This window comes from Cryptomeria japonica, chromosome 5 (genome assembly GCF_030272615.1).
Source record: "Cryptomeria japonica chromosome 5, Sugi_1.0, whole genome shotgun sequence".
Lineage (NCBI taxonomy): Eukaryota > Viridiplantae > Streptophyta > Pinopsida > Cupressales > Cupressaceae > Cryptomeria > Cryptomeria japonica.
The window spans coordinates 41,550,950-41,571,413 of NC_081409.1; the positions used below are offsets into that span (position 1 = coordinate 41,550,950).

A 20,464-nucleotide genomic window follows, 5' to 3' on the forward strand; every position below is an offset into this window, starting at 1 on the left:
TTGTTTGCTTCAAAGCTCTGAGATTCGGCTAAATTTCAGGAACATAATTAATAATATTTGTTTTATCTAGTACTTTATAGACGAAGCAAGATACAGATCGAATTAAAATATTTATATTGGCTGGTCATTTTGGCAGAGTACGAATGTACATTATAATTATTATTTTGCTTTTATTTTTGGCATGGCAATACATAAAAATGTTTATTTAAAAAAAAAACAAATTGCATTTTACAGTTACTCTAACCAATAGAGAGAGATAAATGTTTTTTAATAAAATTATTAAATAAAAAAATAATTACAGATTGTAGAAAAATTATTCAAATTTTTAATTCTGTGGATTGATTGGGTAAATTAATTAAAAGATTGCATTAATGAATGCAATAGTATCCTGCCTTAACAGAAACTAATAAAGTAATAACTACATATTTAATTAAGAAAAACATTTATCTATTGAAAGACTGAATCAAGTAAACCCAATGTCAATACATGGATCATTTTAACACCCATATGTCACAATTGTAGTCCAGAGAAGCATAGCCAAAGCACACGATCTTATAATTACACTCCAAGGAAGACCACCCTTTCCCTTTCTAACCAGTCCTTTTAAGAATGGAAGCAGATTAATCACTACCCAAACACTGCAAAAATACTCTGCAAATGGCTTGTTCTTAATCTCATACCCACCAACCGCAAACCTTAGAGTGCTCTCACAAATGGCTGCTAAGTTTATCAACAAGACAGTAGTTGGTGGAATGAACAAAGCAGATGAATTAAATGTGAATTCACCTTCCTTACTCTGCTCTTCCTCTCCAGACCCTTTTGGAGTTACAACAAAAACTGTTTCAGACAGTCCCACCATCTTCATTGCAACATCAAACAATGCAAACACCCATGAGGAGATGCACACTATCAACCACATCCTTTGGTTATTCCACCATTCTCTTGCAGAACAACCATTCAAAACATATTCCAAAAGCCTCCTCCCATATACTGAGAGGAAAAGACCCACTGCAATTGAGAAAACAAAAGGTTCCTGAATCTGCACGAATAAACAGTGGATACATTAGATATTGGATATCCTATTATACTTAGAATCTGAAAAATATGTTCCTATGCTTTGTCCTCTGGTGTGGTGGCAAGTTTATTATTGCGTTAGGGTTCTTTTTAAGAGATCTTATATTTCCGCTTGAACAACATATTTTAAGTTTTGATTGTTAAGTAACTCATTTTGATCAAACGAATGGATGGATCCTATTACAGAAAAGAATGTGATTTCAGATGAACCACTTAAATAGATGAAAACTTAAAATGTACTATTTAAATCCGCGCACATAAAACCAAACTGGCTAATGATTCTATCTTACCTTGGGCAAGAACGATTTGCCACTTAACAGACTGAAGGCAGGCAAGATTGCATAACATAAGGTTGGCACAGACCATGTTGCCCATAAAGTGAAATAGGCATAAAGCATCCTTTGGCGTAGTGACATGGGTTTGTTCATACCCAGAAAAGGGCATGATTTGCTTACAAAAACCTCTAGCAATCCTGTGCCCCATCTTTTTTGTTGTATAAGAGTGTCTAGACCATTTCCTGGTGCACATCCTATGAAAGCTGACTGCTCAGGTGTGTAATATATGGAATGCCATCCTAAACTTTGGACTTTCAGCCCTGTAAGAACATCCTCAGCTGTAGCTCCATACATCCATCCCACCTGCAATTTTTGGTCAAGATAACCCCATTAAATCTCTCTGCTGAAACACATATATTGTTTCCTTATTTTAAATTAATTCTACACATGGTTCCCAATTTTAACGCAAATTCTTAGCTTGTCTTTTTCTTTTTCTTTTTAGAGAGTATAATCAAATTTGTAGAAGTTTTATTTGAACAAATTATTTAATGAATTTTATATTATTTTTTATGGAAAGATGTGAAGCATTTCTATATATTAAAAAAAATAGATTTAATTATATATTTTAGTAATTGTTATTTTTAAATAAATATTTTTTTATTTTTGGATGTCAAGATGTAAAAGAAAGAACAGGGATTTGGAGATATAAGATTATGGAGGATTAATAATCTAATTTAAATGAATTAAAAAAATATTTTATTAAAAAATAAATACTTTGTGGTGAATTTGTAATTATAATCTTGCCTCTCATGTCTACTTACAAATATTTTTTGAAAAGTAAAAGTGTGGGATGAAGGTCCACATGCTTTTTAATAAATATGTAAAGTTGAAGAAAAGAAATTTGTTTTAAACTCATAAATTGAGAAGTAAAACAAGAAATAAATACACCATAACTTCTATAAAAAAAGATGATAGAAAAGTTTGAGCCAACAAAGAGGAGTATGAATGGGCATTGAATCAAGCATGGCTTGTTAAGGAAGATGTTTAAAGATGTGGTTGACAAAGAGACTATCAATTATTAAAAAAAAATGTTAGTTCACACAATTAACTTGCATGTGTTCCCAAGAGAAAATCAAGATGCTACAAAAGATAGTAGCTTATGCGAAATTGAGGAAATATCTCTAAATTTTTGTTTCCAATATTCTTCAATGATTTTATTATACTTATAACATATTATCAATAATAATTTCATCTTTTAAATTGTCAATCAAATAATTTGCTAGCCTATCTACCATATTTTTATTTTCCAAAATCATGTGCTAAATAGAATAGGATTTCATCGCATTTAATTTGTTCTAGACACATGACATGATATTTTTTTGTCTTCCTACTAATTGTGTGTTCTTTACTACATTAATGAAAACCATGAATTTGCCTTCTAAAAGCATTATCTCTTTATCTATATGAACTTTTAGTATGAGTAATGATTGAGCTTCTACTCTATTGTTGATCCCTTGACAAGGTTTTCTTGAGGCATCCTAGACTATCTTCTCTTTCTAATCTCTTAGTGCAGACACTACATTCAACATACCAAGATTACCAATATTGTAATCCATCAAATCTCATCTTAAGCTTCCCTTTTGGTGGAAGGATTCATCTTTGGTGTTGGTGTCTCTTTTTTCTTTGGTTGAATCCACAAGATCCATTAATGGGGAGGACTTGAGATGCTTGTATTTTTCCAAAATTTTATCATCCCATTTGCTAAATAGTTTTAATTTTTAAACCATTCCTATCTCTAAGAATCGCCAACTCACTAATGGCTAAGTCTAATATGAGGAGGAAAATCCAATCAGTAAGAGATTGTTCTTAAGAAAATGCATTGTTACTTGAATACATGTTAGATTGCCATTGATAGTTTAATATCCCATAAGCAAGAGAGACTGTATTTTGGTTGAATTATACATCAACTGTAAAAAATCCGCAATATTGTTGGGAAAAGATTTAACCTAACCAAGCCTAGGACAAACCTATTTTTTAACACATTTTTGTGAAAGAGCAATTGACAGAAAGATGATCAATTGTTTCATTTGCTTGTTTGAATACCATGAACCATGAGAGGCCTCCCCTCCTATAAGTTTTGAGTCTTAATATTTGAAATTATTTTTATAGGGATATCCACGTAGTTTATATAGTTTTGGGTAGGCAAAGCTTGCTTCAAGATTAGGTTGAGGTTGAGAGCCGAATCAGACTACCCAATCCTTTGAAAAAGAATATTCTTTTCAAATCTATAAATCTAATATAACTGAACCTAAAACATTATTTCAAATGATGAGCATATTTGCCAATACAGGGATAGGATGCACCAATGACTTTATTTTTTATTAATTGAAAATAAAAAACAATTATTTTCTGATTTTAAATTAATAAATAAATACCATCAACGATGCATTCTCATCGTTGAATAGCCAATTTGCTTAACTAAAGGATAAACCTACCTCTTTGCCCCATGCAGTTTTGGCTTCATAGCTGCAACTAGCAACCTTGAAGGCCTCCTCTACAAGGAATGAGGGTGAAGAATGCTTGTGGAATGCAGTGTCTTCCATAATAGTCTGTGCAGATGCCACGAGGGCAGAAGATTCTCCAAATATACTTTTGAAAGCCTTAATGGAACTAGAGGATGAAAAATGACGAGTGTCTGCTAGAAAGCAATGGAAAAATGTGTTATATGTACTATAAATACCCTAGTTGATACTAATTGAAAGAATACCAAATATAGTCTATCCATGCCTTTCCCTTGTCTATCTTCTTTGTTTGTTGCAGGTGGTACTCCATACAATCCCTTTCTTCTGTGGAAGCAGCATGTTCCAAAATACATGGGACCTTGAATTCCGTTCATTCCTTTGGCTGTTGCCTGCATACAATTTAAAATGTTTCTAATCATCCAAAATGCTAATATAAATAAAGCTTAGATTACGGAAACATAACCCACAAGCAATATGGTCCCACATATACTTGATTAACTTGTAATATACTTACTTTTAAAAATACTTTATGCCGATTTCCAAAGGGGTCATCTTTGAGGCCTCCATAAAATAATTGTGGAAATTGTACAAAGCCACATTCTCTTTCAGATGGGCAGTCCAGGAAGAAACACATAGCTTCCTGTATGGCTTTTGGATTGCTCACATGCATATCACAGTCCAAATTAAGAATATAAGGAGCATTTGTCATTATTCCAGATACCCTTGCCTGAAAATCCAGTAAATAATTTGTTATCTATTACTTGAAACATCAATACAAAATTTTGACTACAAAAAATAGAAAAGTAGTGTTCATAAGCTGTTTGAATTATCAGTACAAACAGGAAGCTCATTCACTAATTTTCCAGTTCAGGACCATTCTCTAAATATGAAAAAATATCAAGAAACTGAACTTCAAAAGCATTATGAGATTGAATTACCATTACGTTCATGGCGCCAGCTTTGTAATGATGATCAACATTGGGACGTTTTTCTCTTGCAACATATATGAGGTGGGGAAGAACATCACCTTCATTTCCTTCATGAATAACCTGAATACATATAAATAACAAGTTTCAATCTTATGAAATAAGGATTAACGTTTCATACGCATACACAAGTTCCAATAGGAATGATGTAGCTGATTATCACCTGTACCACACTTGAGTGGTTTCTTATGTCTGAGTTTCTGTACACAAAACCTTTGATACTATGCTGAGAAACTGAATCTAATGGAGCTAGTCCTGTCTCTAATGCCTTAGTAATATTTCCCTCCAGACTTTCATATTCACCCTACAAGACACTTCAAAATCTTAAATTCTATAGACATTATTTTTTTAATGCATTACAGGGTCAAACTTTTGTTACGTTCAATCGGTTGACTTGTGGCAAAAAGTTTAATAAGATATCCTTACTCTATACCTTCATATCCTGCCATTCTCTGAGAAACTTTGGATCAGAAGGCTTGTTTTGTATTGAGAAATACATAAATGGAGCCGTTGTCTCTATATTGAACTTTTTGCAAAATGGCACCCATTTTTTGGCAAAGCTTAGAGTTTCTACCAGAGAGTAAAAAGTGATGGGAGAGGAACCATCATCTGAGACATAACATGCAATTCTTTCTACTGGGTAATCAACGGCAAGCACTGAAAGAACAGTATTGGCAGTCATTATAGCAGGCTCCTTGAAAGGGTCTGTTGTAGTGATAATAATGTCGACAGAAGGAAGCTTGGAAGCAGATTCTCCACCATATCTGCAACACAAATAATCACCAAAAGAATACTATTAGGAATGTACAATTCTTCAATTTATAACAGTCCTGAGGCAATATTCAATCTACCAGGCCTCACTTTTTGTAGTACTATGATTTTCACCTGTTTTTAAGTCTGTCGGGGTAGGCTTTATAGTCAATAGGCTGCCATTTCACATTCTGATCAAGAATCCAATGGAATGAAAAACAGAGCTCACAGAGAAAAGCTATCATCCAAAGTCCATTGAATTCAACACTAGAGTGCACTAATCTATAGCCTAGAAAAACCAACAAAAACACCAAGTGAATGCATGCATAAGCTCTATACAGTTTCGATTCATGTATGATTTTTTCATATAAACTAAAACTTTTGCAGAAATCCATCTCCTTCTCCTTTAACTCGTAGTCCAAAACTTTTGGAATCAATAAAAGAAGTGTTAATTCCAGTCTCTATATAGTCTAATGAGTGTCTATTATGTCCAGATGAACATAGATTGTAAGATGACAATATGAGTTGTGATTGTTCTAGAATCCAGTCGGTTGTGCAGATTATCAATTCAACTTGAAATTCTTCTTCAAGTAAATGACAAAACTAATAAATACAGCGATGGCATCTCTGTGGAGGAAATTGGGTGGCAGAGTAGCAATTGGACACGAAAGTGAATTGTTTGTGCTGCTGTCCTTATATGATGTCTGTCACTGCTAATATCCAATGCTATAAAACTTATCGCAAATGCGGTGAGTTTGTGTTATACTGTTTACAAAATACAAGAACTCCATTTTCAGGCTTGTCCAACTTGTTAGGAATAAAATGGCTGAATTATATTTCAATCAACATTTAATTTCACACAATTATAATTGCTTTAAAAAAAACACATAAATTGGAGATTCTATAATTGACACCAAATTTGTTTCAATGAAAATTCTTGTAATATTCATCGTCAAGCAACATCTTTCTTTTATACAATTATAGCCTCTTTATAACATAATTGATGGATACTTTTAATTAACAGCTTAGGAATATCATTTTGTTTTTACAATAAATAAATGGAATGGAGGAAAGGCAGTATACTATTAGCATACCTATATTTTAATAAATTTACGTAAAATATAGTGCCAGATATCTATTTTAAAAAGAGTGGTGGAGCTTCTACATAGTCATATGCATGTGGAAAAAACTCACACTTGCTTCACCATTAATGCTCCTCATTTAGAAATTTTTTTGTAATAAATACCAACCTTATGGACGCAACCTAATTGTCAATTATAATTTCAATGGTTAAAAAACAATGGCCAACTATTACGAGAAATAATCAAAGAAGTTAAGAAAGCATCTCAAAAGTAGTTTGAAAATAGAGTTTTAATAATTAGAAAAAATTTCATTCTAATTTTTTTTTTAAGTTTTTAAATTATTTATGGAATAGTTTATTTAAACAATAAACGTTTAGAAGTTAAACAATTAATAAGTGATTTGTATATTACAATTTCTTAGATAGAATCTTCTAATAAAGTACAAAGAAAAAACTTTTCAAATTTTCATTTTGTGGTCACAATGATGAAAGTTCTATTGCTCAACTTAAGTTGTTGACATGTGTTATAATTTTCAAGTTGTTGGCAAGGCCGACCCTTGGAGATGGTAGTGGTTGGCCTTTTGGTAGCAGTGGTGGTGGTTCTTCTAAGTGGATCCTGTAGTTGGATTCAAGGAAATTTCTCCCAAAAGGCTTGAAGATAAAGAGGAAGGAGAGGTGATTGCTGACAAGGGGTGGTCTTTGCCCGATGTCACCCCAGATCTCGTTAATGTATGGGGAAAACTAGATGATCGGGACCCTCCTCCGCCTGCTGTTGGGTGTGCACTGGCTGCACAATTGTTCTTTTTGTTCTTTTGTAGGCTTGGCCCTTTGTTAGTTTGTTTCTGCTTCTTTTTCGGCTATGCCCTGTTAGACTTTATTTGTAGGCTCTTCCCGAGTGACTTTGAGGAGTGACCCTAAGTCCCTCTTTGAAAGAGAATTTTATATATTGCTTGAAAATGTAAAAGGCAACCTTCAAATACTTTTTTTGTTATCCCTAAGATAACACCTTAAATATTACTACATCCCTAGGTTCTAAAATTTCATTCTACATAGACTCCTATATATATTGATAACTAAATAAATCCTGCATTATGATTGAGAAACACTAATAGTTCTTTTGAGTTTAAGATGAAGAATTTGGGTATTAGTAGAACTTGTGTCAAAATAAGATATCATTATTGGCCTTGATATTAACTAAAGGAAAACAAAGAGAATAAATAGAAGATGACAAGTTCATACACATATATTACTCTTTAATATTGATAAAAATAGAGTAGTCTAAAATAAACCATAAAAACTTGAGCTCTTTACACTTCACACACACCCTTTTTATTGAGTTATTGTAGACGTATAAAAATGACCATATTTCTAAATGAATATCTTATGTTCATTTCTCTATTTAATTAAATCCAATTTAATTGAATTACTCACATTCCTCTATTTAATTAAGTAAAGTACTCCATTTATTTAAATTAAGTTCACTAGACCTCTTTTACCATTTAATAGGATAAATCATTTTATTCAATTAAATCTCCTATCCACTTTTTAATTAAATTCAAATTTAATTAAATAGTTTATCCTAAATTGAATAAATCTAATTTATTTAATTTCCCCAATTGCAACCAAATTGAATTAAATTCATTTTATTCAATTAAATCTTATTATCCCTTCATCCACTTGCAAAATCCTACATCTCCCACTTGCTTCCTAAACCCTATTCCTAACCCCCCTTCTAGACTCTTCTAATCACTTCCAATTAGCCTAACCCATCTCCTAAACTTTGTCACATCCCTAAGCAAGGGGAAGTCACTTTTCAAACCCTCAAAGTCTTTGAAAACCCTTAAAGGCTTCAACCACTTAACTTTGAAAGTCTCCCAGACCATTAATGGTTAACTCAACCCTCTAGCATGATTAAAGAATTTTCCTAAACTCAACCTCCATGTAACCCAAGGGTCCCATCAGGCATTTATTGCTTTGACCATGGTTATCCTTAATCCTTTGCACAAGAGTTTATCCTTTGGATAAAACCTTTATCCAATGGGTAATCCTAACTTAACCATAATCCTTACCCCCTAAGATAACCATGAGGTCTTCTCAAGCATTTAATGCTTCTTACATCTTCTCTCAACCAGTCTTATGTTGACATTTGTCACCATTTCATTGGTGCCAATTGCAAACATGGATTCCCAGCTTTCAAACTCAACCCTTGATTACCTCTTTCAATCTTGGCCATTCATTGCCCTATTTTTGCTATAATAGAGCTCTCCATCCTCCATTTTAAGGATCCAAGTCTTTAGCATCATACCTATACTCAAATCCATACAAGCTTTAATATATCATTTGTGCTCATCATTTTGCCTCTCTTTTCAATAGGAATTAATCTAAATATGCATGTTTAGAGTATTTTCCTTATCATTTAGCTTAATCATAGACTAGTATATCATGCTAGGATAGTCTTGCTACTAATCTTGTTATCTTATAATCTAGTTTATTGCATTTATAGGATCATGCATAGCTTAGGATGCATTTCACCTTAAAATCAACCAAAGCATCCCTCGTTCTTGCATTTGTCATCCCTAAACAACTTTGCTCAGTGATCTGAGAGCAAAGAAATTGGTTTGAGGGACCTTGTGAGATAGAGAACCATGGAACCAACCTTGGGAAGTCGAGCCATACTTTATGACTCCATAGCTTGCACCAAGAAGTCTTGTGGGTGTGTTAGTAAGGCTCCTTAGGCTTCATTATTCACATTTCAAGTTCTATCGACCCACTTTTCCCGCATACATTTCTGGTGCCCACTGTGGGGCACGACCCCATATATCAAATCAGTTTTTAAATTCAACCCCTTTTGCAGGTACACGGGAAGTAAGAATCAGCGCGTGGGAAGCATTCCCTAGTGCATCTGGTTAACAGCCTAATGCATCCCGCTTACTGTTCAGCGTGTTGGGTCTATCTTGTAGCATGTTAGGTCTTTACTATAGCACATCATCCCACTAACATTATCCTGTAGGTCTCGGCGCTGGAGAAAAACAGAGTAGCGCATCCTGATATCATTTTAGCGCATCTTGAGAACATCCTAGCGCATCACTATCATCTTGTAGCACATCACTGCCATATTGTAGCGCGTACAATTTTTTCTGCAGTGCATCACAGACCAAGACAAAATCAAAATTTGTAACCAAACCAAAACTTAGACTTGTAGAAATCCACAAGATCCAAAAATGTTTCTAACAGTTTGACTGATTTTTGCAGGGTTTTAACATTTTCTTGCAAGGGGAGCTTAGATTTTATTAACAAAATTGCAAAGAATTTTTTTTTTTTACTAACTTAGTTAAGTTAGTTAAAGCTTGGGATTCTTTTACTTTTGTTTAGATAAAATTGAACTCACTTTATTTTGGGCTATAAAAAGAACAAAACAAACTTTTCTTTTTGCAAAAGTAGCTTTAAAAAGAACCTCACCATCCTCTAGTGTATAAAAGGATTAATTTTAAATTTTTGCAAGGAAAAGAACCACACTTAAAAGTTTTTGTTTACAATAAAAAAGGGAAGTTCTTCCCCTTTTCCGATTTTCTTTTGTTGAACAAATCAAAGTTTTGCTTTGTTGACCAGGTTCTTTTGCTAGATTAGATAATCATTGCTTTAAGGAAATAAAAAGAACACCATGTTTTGTGGGGCAACATCTCCATATAGATCTTAGAAAATCATTGACTTGAAAGGTAAAAAGAACTTTGTTTGCCTTGTCTCGAAAGTGGAAGGTATATGCACTCCCCTTAACTAGGTGACCAAAAAGCCAAACCACTCTTATGCTTTTGGTATTTCAAGTAATAAAAACCTTTAGCAGGCCTGCCTTCCTGAGGGGTTGAAATTAACTCTTAAAGCCATTTATGACCGGTGTGAAGGAAATGACCTAAGTGGGAAACAACTTTGACACCAAGTGTTCCAACCCACTATAATCAAAAGTGGAAAGTGACGAAAGTCCTTTTCAACGGTTGCGCGCAGCGATTAGCCTTCCCCTAGTATCCTTGAGATACGTAAAGCCTTTGTTCTAAAGGTTGGGAAGCCTCCTGAGGGATTTTATCATTGACGACCGAACAGGAAGCCTGATTACGAACCTTAGAAGTAGAAACCTTGAGCCAAGTCAGTAACCAACCATTTGTAATATCATAGTGCAAGGGTGGGGAAGAATCCGCCCCCAAGATCACTCACCATATATCTCCCAAGATAACTACTCAATTGTGAAGCAATTCACTTTGGGTTAATTTCTAGCAAAAGGCAAAAAAAGGGGCACCCCCTAGGGAGTGACACGGTTGTTTGAGCTGACGGAGTATCAAGACTAGTGGGCTATGGTATTATTTATGACCCTTGAATAAAGAGTCTTTCTGAAGTGTATTATTTGTATCCAAACTTATTAAAATATTGGGGATTTGAACACATCCTCGCAGAACATACACTTATTGTTAGATTAAGCAAAATGGTTGTCTCTTTGGTGTTGTGTTTGCATTTATTACTTCAAAAAATCATCTATCAGTACTGAAAAACTCAAAACAAATTTCAAAACTTGAAACAACCAAACAAAAGAAAATATCAGGGCAGTCTAGCGTGTGAGGGCAACTTCTTAGCACATGTGATACATCTTTTAGCACATCAAACCTTCACTTTAGCGCATCTAGTTTGAACAGTAGCGCTTTACCAAAATTTAGAAACAATGTTAAACAATTAGCGTGTCCGAAAAATAGTCTAGCGCGTCAAAGCATCAACTTAGCACATGGGAGTCAATCTCTAGCGCATTAGGTTTATCAGTTAGCGCATGGAAGGCCCATTCTAGTGCATGATCTTTTAAGAAAAAATAGAAAACAAATTTTAATAGTCTTAACCAATTAGCACGTAGATCGGGGCAACCTAGTGCGTGGGGTCTTTTCCCTAGCGCATCAAGAAATTTTTGTAGCGCATTCGGTCTCTATTTTAGTGCGTGATCAAACCCAGAAAAATAGGGGGCAGAACATTGGAAAATTTTGAAAATTTAGAAAGCATTTTTGGAAACATCCTTTCATCAGCTTCATTTTGGTCAAACCAGAGTATCAAAAACAGAGCTTTAAAAACTATTTCTTGAGCAAATTTCGTGTCAAAACAAAAGTTGTCCAAAATCCAAAACTGGTTGCACGATAAACATATCTATCCTATCAAAATCGAGAAACATCATCGCAAGTGATGAATAGGTCCTTTATTATCTCAAGAATTATATCTCAAAAACACTTGTTCAAAATCTCAAGTTGTCAAATCAAGTTTCCATATCGGGAGACTTTAGCCATATCATTTGACACGCTTTGTCATGAGGGAGCATCTAAACCTTCACTTTGATAAAGTAAAACTTGAGTTTTTAAAAAAAGATCAAATAAATCCAAAACAATTCAAAGGAAACCATTAATCACTTATGCATGACTAATCCCCATATTCTGAGAAGAAAGAATATTTATCGTAACACCATGTTGAAGAAACAACGACCAAGTTTTTCCAAATTTGTCAAAAGAAATAAATTTTTATACATCAATCGTCAACTCTTCAAATCTCATCGAACATTCCTTCATCACGTCAAACTTTATATCCAGAACAAATCCAACGAATTTGACAAGGAGCCTTTGAAGACTAGGGCATATTGTCAAAAATCTGCATTCAGTCAAATCATAAACCGTGAGGAAAGATCAATCCGGCATTCTTTCCCGATGAGTGCATCACTTACAACACACCCCGATTTGAACCACCAACCCCCGAGCAATATATCGAAGAGGATTTTGTCCCCTTTATCATAGAAAGCTTCTACTAAAATGCTTGTTACTCACTCTCAACAAAACAAACAAAGCAAAGCACAAGCATAATCCAGTATGAATCGGAGGTTATCAAATCCTTTTGAAGGTCCACACCTAGAGGATACTGAAATTTCTGAGGAACTTCTTCAAGAATGCCAAGAAAGTTCTTCGTTCCAAAATCTCATAGAAAGACTCATGGAAAATGACAAAGAGAAATACTTGCTCATGCTCACAAGCAAAGGAGTTAAAATTCCTGAGGACCTTGACCCAGACATTTTTCGAACAAGATCTCAAAATTACGAATATCAAGAAATACAAAGAGAAGAAGATGCACATGACCCTGAGCAAGAAATTCCTAAACAACACATCCCCGAGCAAAACATATCATTCCATACACCACTTCAACCCAGGATTAATGCAAGGGAAGAACTCTTCCCTCGAAAAAACAATGTGCCTTTGGTTGCCCTTACTCAAAAAATGCAAATGTTACAAAGACAAATGCAAGATATGCAACAAGGGACCACAGTACGGTATTCACTAAATGAAATTTGTCCTTATCCATTTGACAGAAGATTGCACATGATCCCTTTTCCTCCGAATTTAGACATACCTAAATTTGACAAGTATGATGGGAAAAGTGATCCCCATGATCACGTAAGAGAATTTTGTACCATGAGCCTTGAATTCACTCATGACGACACCTATCTGATGAGGTTATTCCCAAGAAGTTTGGGAGGACAAACAATGGAATGGTTATCCAAAATCACACCTCCTATCAGATCATTTGATGAACTAGTCAACAAATTCATCACTCAGTATTCCTATAACATTCAACATGCTATAACCATGCTAGATGTCTGTAACACCAAACAAAAAAACAATGAAACATTCATGGTATTCCTTCAATGTTGGTGACGTATGGTTTCACGATATCCTCGAGATATTCCTGAAAAAGAGAAAATAGAAATTTTCATCGACAACTTGAATGGTGAGATGAGTTACAGGCTCAAACTCCAATGCATACAGTCTTTCGCTAAACTGATTGAAAATGACATTCAAGTAGAAGAAGCATGTGTCAAGAAAGGAATGCTCAAATTCTTCAAAGAAGGAACAGGTTCATCAAACTACAATAACCAAAATAACAACTTAGACAAATCTAGATTCTAGACTCAAAACAAAAACAATGGAAATGAAGGAGGCAATGAATCACATGATCCAAAATCTAAACAGCTAGTGCTCGCATTATCAAGAAATCCTCAAGCTACAAAGAACCCCAAAGGTGCTAACTCGGACGCTAACACATACACACTGAATACCAATCAAGGTCAACCCAACACAAACAACATCAACAATACTCAAAACAATACCACAAATCGGGGACCTAATAACAATTCACGAGACAGCATCAACAATTTCCAAAAACATGTCTACACACCACTGGGACAATCACTGGAGTCAGCATTTAGAGAACTCCTAGCAAACAAGATTATCTCTTTGCCTGCAATCAGCAACTATGAACCACAAATCAAACCACCTTGGTGGAATGATTCACACTTTTGTGATTTTCATCGCAACAAAGGTCATCAAACGAATGATTGCATGAGATTGAAAAACATTGTTCAAGACATGATTGATAGAGGTGATTTAACAGTGGATGGTCTCAAGACAAATGGTGACCATGGAGCCTTTAAAAATCCTCTTCAAAACTACAACAAAGATGGAGCTTCCACTTCAAATGATGCCCGTGGAGCTCGTATCAATCACATCTACAATAACACCATCAATCACATATCAGCTGTAGACAATCATGTAAACGTCATCACAATCTAATACCAACATAATCATGAATCTATCAATGTAACAACCAGAGCTTAGAAATATGTCTTGAAGGGCCATACACCAACAACAAACACTATACCAAAAATCCAATATGATTTAGTTAGCCAACTGCGCAAAACTCCTGCTCAAATATCTATACTATAGTTGTTGAAACTTTCGCCAAAACACAAAGACATATTGGAACAAGCGATGTTGGAAACCAATGAACCTCAAGATCTGGATGCTGACAAATTCCAAGCCATGGTCACTCATATGACAGGGCCTCATAATCTCACCTTCTCAGAGCATGATAATACTTCCTTAAGTCATCCGCATAACACTCCTCTCCATATTGAAGTCATTGTCTAAAACCTCTGAGTAGAACAAGTATTGATAGATGGAGGAGCTGGACTTAATATATGTACCTTAAAACTTATCCATGCATTAGGCTTCTCAGAGGAGTCTATTGATCCACGCAAAAAAATTATTATAAAGGCATATGATGATGAGGAAAGATCCTCTAAAGGGACATTATTGTTACCAAGTCAAGTTGGCCCCATACAAAGAGATACTATGTGCCAGGTCTTAGACATAGACCTCACATACAATATTTTATTAGGTCGACCCTGGATACATGAAATGCAAGCAGTGCCTTCTATGTATCACCAGTGTGTCAAATTTCCCTATAAAGGACAAGAGGTCTCTATATCTGCTGATCACAATCCATTTCAACATTGTAATGCAATGGGGGCAGCCCAAGATAGTTTGGTTCCCCATAATAGGGAAAAATAGAAATCCTCAACATTAGATCTATAGCAGGCAAAGTTTGAATCATTACCTAGAGATTTCAAGAAGAAAATGCAAATCAGAAAACAAGGCATGGGGGAATACTCTTTGGAACCCATGTGTTTGGCTAACTTACCAACATCACCCAAATCTCATGGATTACCTACAACATCAACACATCGGGTAACTCAGCCCATCACCAAATTTGATGGTACCTTCATCCAACTCGGCACTCTAGCACATGAATCAGAGGAAAAGGACATCCTTAGCTGGCTATACAAAGATGAGGAAGAAGATAATAGAGCAGCTACTCTGGAAATAGTTCTACCAACACACCTATATGGAAAGGGCTACTTAATCATGCAACAAATGGGATATAATGGTAAAGGACCTCTTGGAAAACGCAAAGGAGTCACTGAACCAATAGACCTTCCTTCACAGCTCAGTAGGGACAAAACAGGATTGGGTTGTAAACTCACTTTCCTACCAAGAAAGATACCATGCAAGAATCCAAAACCTCAATGGAAAGCAAAGAAGAAGTACAAAGAAGAATCCTGGCAAGAAGCACTATTTGAGTCAGCAGAAACAATCCATAAGGACCATGAACATCAAGAACAGAAGCAACATCAGGAGAAACTCCTCATTCATAAGAAGGCCATATCTGCAGCAGTAGCTCATATTCAAGCACCAATATCTAAAAAAGCAGAACTACCTCCTAATATCATTATTCCTCCCTGGGAAGAAACAGTCTATGAACAAATGCAAAGAATAGAAGCAGGATCTGACGCAAAATCAGAAAAAGCTAGCAAAATAGTATCAATTATCAAAGATCTATTTTCACCATACAACATACCTGTTTACAACACTAAAAATATCTAGGATGATAACTCTGAGACTGATTCCAATAAATATGAATGGGGTAGCTGCTCAAATGCTACTGAAGAAACTACTGAAAATACTAGTTCCATATCCCTTTCTTAAGAAGAGCATAATGCAGAAATTAGACTACCTGAATTTGGACCACAAAATATCTATGACACTAAGGAAAGTGAGCAAAAACATTATGAACAAGTCTATACGGAGGATGATACCATCGAAGACCTTGACAGAATCCTGAACTTCTTTAACACTCAAACCAATCACAATGAAACCTCTATCCTGACACTTACCGCAACAAAACTTGATCCACCAAACGATCCCTTACCACTTATCTTTCCTGACCTCATTGACTGGGATGAACCCGAAATACATTATATACCAATTTTCCCAGATGATGAATCTATTATCCACTACCTATGTACCGTTAACCTGGAAATAGGCTCTACCAGTGAACAAAATAATGATATCTGCAAACCAGGGAACGCCAAGTCTCTCAATCGCAAAAATAAACCAAATAAAAGATCTAATGCTGAAAACCAGTCAATGGCAGCTCTAGATCACAAAAAAGTAAAAATAAAGGATGCATCTAAGGGTGAAAACATTTTTAAGGCACCTAAAGATGGGAGACTTGACACTCTTCCTAAACATTTTCATGAACGATCACCCATATTGATTGAGCCCACTCAATCAATCAACATTGGTACTACAGAAGCAGCCAAAAACATACACCTGGCAGAATCTCTGACAAAGGAGGAAAGATCAGCATTTATCATTTTTTTTAAAGAAAAGCAAATTAACTTTGCTTGGTCATATGCAGATATGCCCGACATTGATCCACACTTAATCATGCAGCACTTGTCCATCTCTCCAGGAGTTAAGCCAGTCAAGCAAAAACTATGAAAGATGAATCCACAGGTGGCACTCATGGTCAAAGTTGAACTGAAGAAACTATTAGATGTTGGATTCATTCGACCCATCGACTATGCAGAATGGATTTCCAACATAGTACCAATATCAAAACTAGACAGTAGTATCAGAATCTGCACTGATTTCAAAGATGTCAACAAAGCCTGTCCAAATGATGACTTTCCTTTGCCCAATATTGACATAATTGTAGACCTCATAGTGGGCCATGCAATGCTCTCACTAATGGATGGTTTTTCAGGCTATAATCAAATAAAAATAGCCCCAGAAGATCAAGATAGAACAACGTTTACATGTCCTTGGGGAACGTACTGTTAGAATGTTATGCCTTTTGGCTTAAAGAATGTAGGAGCTACTTATCAATGAGAAATGACAACAATCTTTCATGACATGATGCCTACCTTCATGGAAGACTATGTGGATGATTTACTAGCTAAATCCTTCACCAGAGCAGAACACCTTAGCATCCTAATAAAGATTTTTGATCGATTGGAAAAATTCCAAGTCAGGCTCAACCCTAAGAAGTGTGTCTTCGGGGTTACATCAGACAAGTTACTAGGCTACATAGTCTCAGCTAAAGGTATTAAAGTGGATCCAACAAAGGTACAAGCCATTATGGAGATGCCACCACCAAAGACTATCAGTCAGCTTCGCTCTCTATAAGGACGACTTCAATCAATCAGGTGATTCATCGCTCAACTAGCCGATAAAAGTCTACCATTCAAACACTTGCTACATAAGAATGCACCTTTCAGATGGAAAGCCAAGTATGCAGAATCTTTTTATCAGATCAAACAGTATCTAATAAACCCACCAGTTGTAGTACCACCAATAGCAGGAAAGCCACTCATTTTATACATTTCAACAATAGATATATCACTGGGGGCACTATTGGCACAAGAAGATCAACAAGGAAAGGAACGAGCCATATACTACATCAACAGGACATTGAATGGCTATGAACTCAACTATACATTCATTGAGAAGGCTTGTCTAACAATAGTCTTCGCCTCCCAAAAGTTCCAACATTATATGCTAGCACACACAATTAAGCTAGTGGCAAAAATTGATCCTCTCAAATATCTACTCAGCAAGGCAGCTCTTACAAGCCGATTGGCTAAATGGGTCATGATTCTCAGTGAATTTTATATCCACTACATAGAACAAAGAGCTAACAAAGGACAAGCAATTGCGGATCAACTAGCTGAAGCACCGCTACCAGGAAAACAAACTATGGAGATTGAATTTCTAGACAGAGACGTTCTTGCTATTTCTACCAAGCAATGGACCCTATACTTTGACGGATCCTACACACAACATGGTTCAGGTCTTGGCATTCTATTTATCACTCTTGAAGGACACACTATACCAAGATCATATAGGCTGATGTTTCCATGCACAAATAATGTAGCTGAATATGAGGCATTGGTTATAGGCATCAAAATGGTCGTAGAATGGAAAATCACGAAGTTAATGGTCTACGGAGATTCACAACTAGTCGTCAATCAAATCAACAACAACTATCGGACAAAAGATGACAAGCTACTACCCTAAAAATGAATGGTGGATGACTTCAAATAGTATTTTGTACACATCACCTTCGAGCAAATACCAAGGTTGAACAACAAAGTAGCTGATGCAATGGCTACTATCGCTTCATTACTACAGATTCTAGAGCAACAGAGTTGTTACGAGTTTCTAGTAGAGAAACTATTCTCCCTAGCCTATGACCACTCTGAATCCCATGTTATCTATACCTTGACTGGTTCGGATTCTCCTTTGTATGGACTGATATATTATTATCTAAAGAACAACATGCTACCCATTGACCTATCTTGAAACCAAAAACGTAATTTTATCTGACAAGTTGCCCGTTATACCCTTACTCCTGATACTTTGTACCGTCAAGGTCTAGATGGTACTCTTCTTCGTTGCCTTGATTGTAATGAATTTGATTCCGCTTTACACGAGCTTCACAAAGGTATTTGTGGCACACATTCAAGTGGGAATACTCTTGCTAAAATGCTTCTAAGAATGGGATACCTCTGGCCGACAATGGAAAAAGATTCTTACCACTTCGCCAAGAAGTGTCCTAAATTCCATATCCATGGTTATCTGATACACGCACCAGCACAGGAACTACAACCATTTACAACATCCTGGCCCTTTTGTCAGTGGGGACTCGACTTGGTCAGCAAAATTCATCCTTCATCTTCAAATGGACACAAGTTCATTATAACTGCAACAGAATACTTTACCAAGTGGATAAAAGCAGTCCCCATGACCACAGTGACTGGAAAACAAATTGCCTCTTTTATCCTAAACTATCTAATCTGTAGATATGGTATTCCAAGCTCCATCATCACCGATAATGGATGACCTTTCAAAAACAAAGATGTCCGAGAACTATGTGAACAATTCAAAATACAACATCGGTTCTCTACAACATACTACCCATAGGGGAATGGTCAAGCAGAAGCATCCAACAAGACAATACTGAAAATCCTAAAGAAAACAGTGAATGATGCAGGCAAAGATTGGCATATACAACAAAATCCAGCACTTTGGACATACAGAACTAGCATCTGCACACCTACAAGAGCAACACTTTTCTCATTGGTCTATGCATCAGAAGCTATTTTACCCCTGGAGGTAGAAATTCCATCTCTCAGAGTCTCTCTAAAAGGCTTAATCCTAGATGAAGAATATCGAGTCAACCGACTACAAGAACTAGAACTATTAGATGAAAGACATCAGCATGCTTACACTCATCTCAAAGCATATCAGCAATGCATGTGCAGAAGCTACAATCACAAGGTCTGTCCCCAAAATTTCAAAGTTGGTGACCTAGTCCTCAAGGAAAATCCAAGAAATCAGCAAGATCGAGAAAAGAAAGGGAAATTTGAACCTAACTGGTTAGGTCCCTATGTCATCATATCAGTCTATGGATCAGGTGCTTATCAGCTAACAACTTTAGAAGGATATGTGCTCGACAAACCAACTAACATCATTCATCTGAAGAAATACTACACTTGAGTAGTCTAATGCACGAAAAAAGTCAAAAACAATCAAAAAATCAAAAAATCAAGGAAAAGAAAATAAAAAGGTACAATAAAAGCAACTGGTGAAAACCTGGTAATAGGCGCTATTGTGAAAGGATAGCTCCTTTATCTATATCCACGTCCTTATCTCCGCAGTAAAACACTATCGGCCATCGCCCGACACTTAGAAAATATCCATTCAGGACATACTTAGCATAGTCACTATCCCAATTTATCCACCTATCCTTTCACCACATTTTACCATGGCTTGGTAATCACTGTACATACCCGCATCGAGAGGTACACTTAGCTAGGGACAATAATCATCAAAACTTACAAGCATGTTCAAACCGTCAAGACTATTTGCAAAACTCAGAGCATCATGTCCAACAAACAAAAACTTACACAAACCTCAATCAAAACATCGATCGATAAAAGATTCACAAGAAAAATATGATGGATGATTTTCTTAAGTACCAAATGTTGCATTTTGCATAAAGTCTTGACTATTTTTGCATTTAAAC

At 35.7% G+C, this 20,464-nt stretch overlaps 1 protein-coding gene across 2 annotated transcripts; it reads right to left on the minus strand.

Annotated features, from left to right (window-relative positions):
- Positions 1 to 425: 425 nt before the first annotated feature.
- On the minus strand, positions 426 to 6,084 carry LOC131057411 (cellulose synthase-like protein H1). 2 transcript variants are annotated; one of them, XM_057991589.2, is made up of 9 exons: positions 5,743 to 6,083; positions 5,291 to 5,621; positions 5,021 to 5,161; positions 4,810 to 4,920; positions 4,386 to 4,598; positions 4,137 to 4,260; positions 3,845 to 4,044; positions 1,365 to 1,712; positions 426 to 1,039 (listed from the first exon to the last, which is right to left on the minus strand). In XM_057991589.2, the coding sequence occupies exons 1-9, from the start codon at positions 6,000 to 6,002 to the stop codon at positions 497 to 499; spliced, it is 2,271 nt and encodes a 756-aa protein (XP_057847572.2). In that variant the 5' UTR covers positions 6,003 to 6,083; the 3' UTR covers positions 426 to 496. The 2 variants fall into 2 exon arrangements, with proteins under 2 accessions (XP_057847572.2, XP_057847573.2); XM_057991590.2 differs by lacking the exon at positions 5,021 to 5,161 and having other exon boundaries at positions 5,743 to 6,084.
- Positions 6,085 to 20,464: the final 14,380 nt, after the last annotated feature.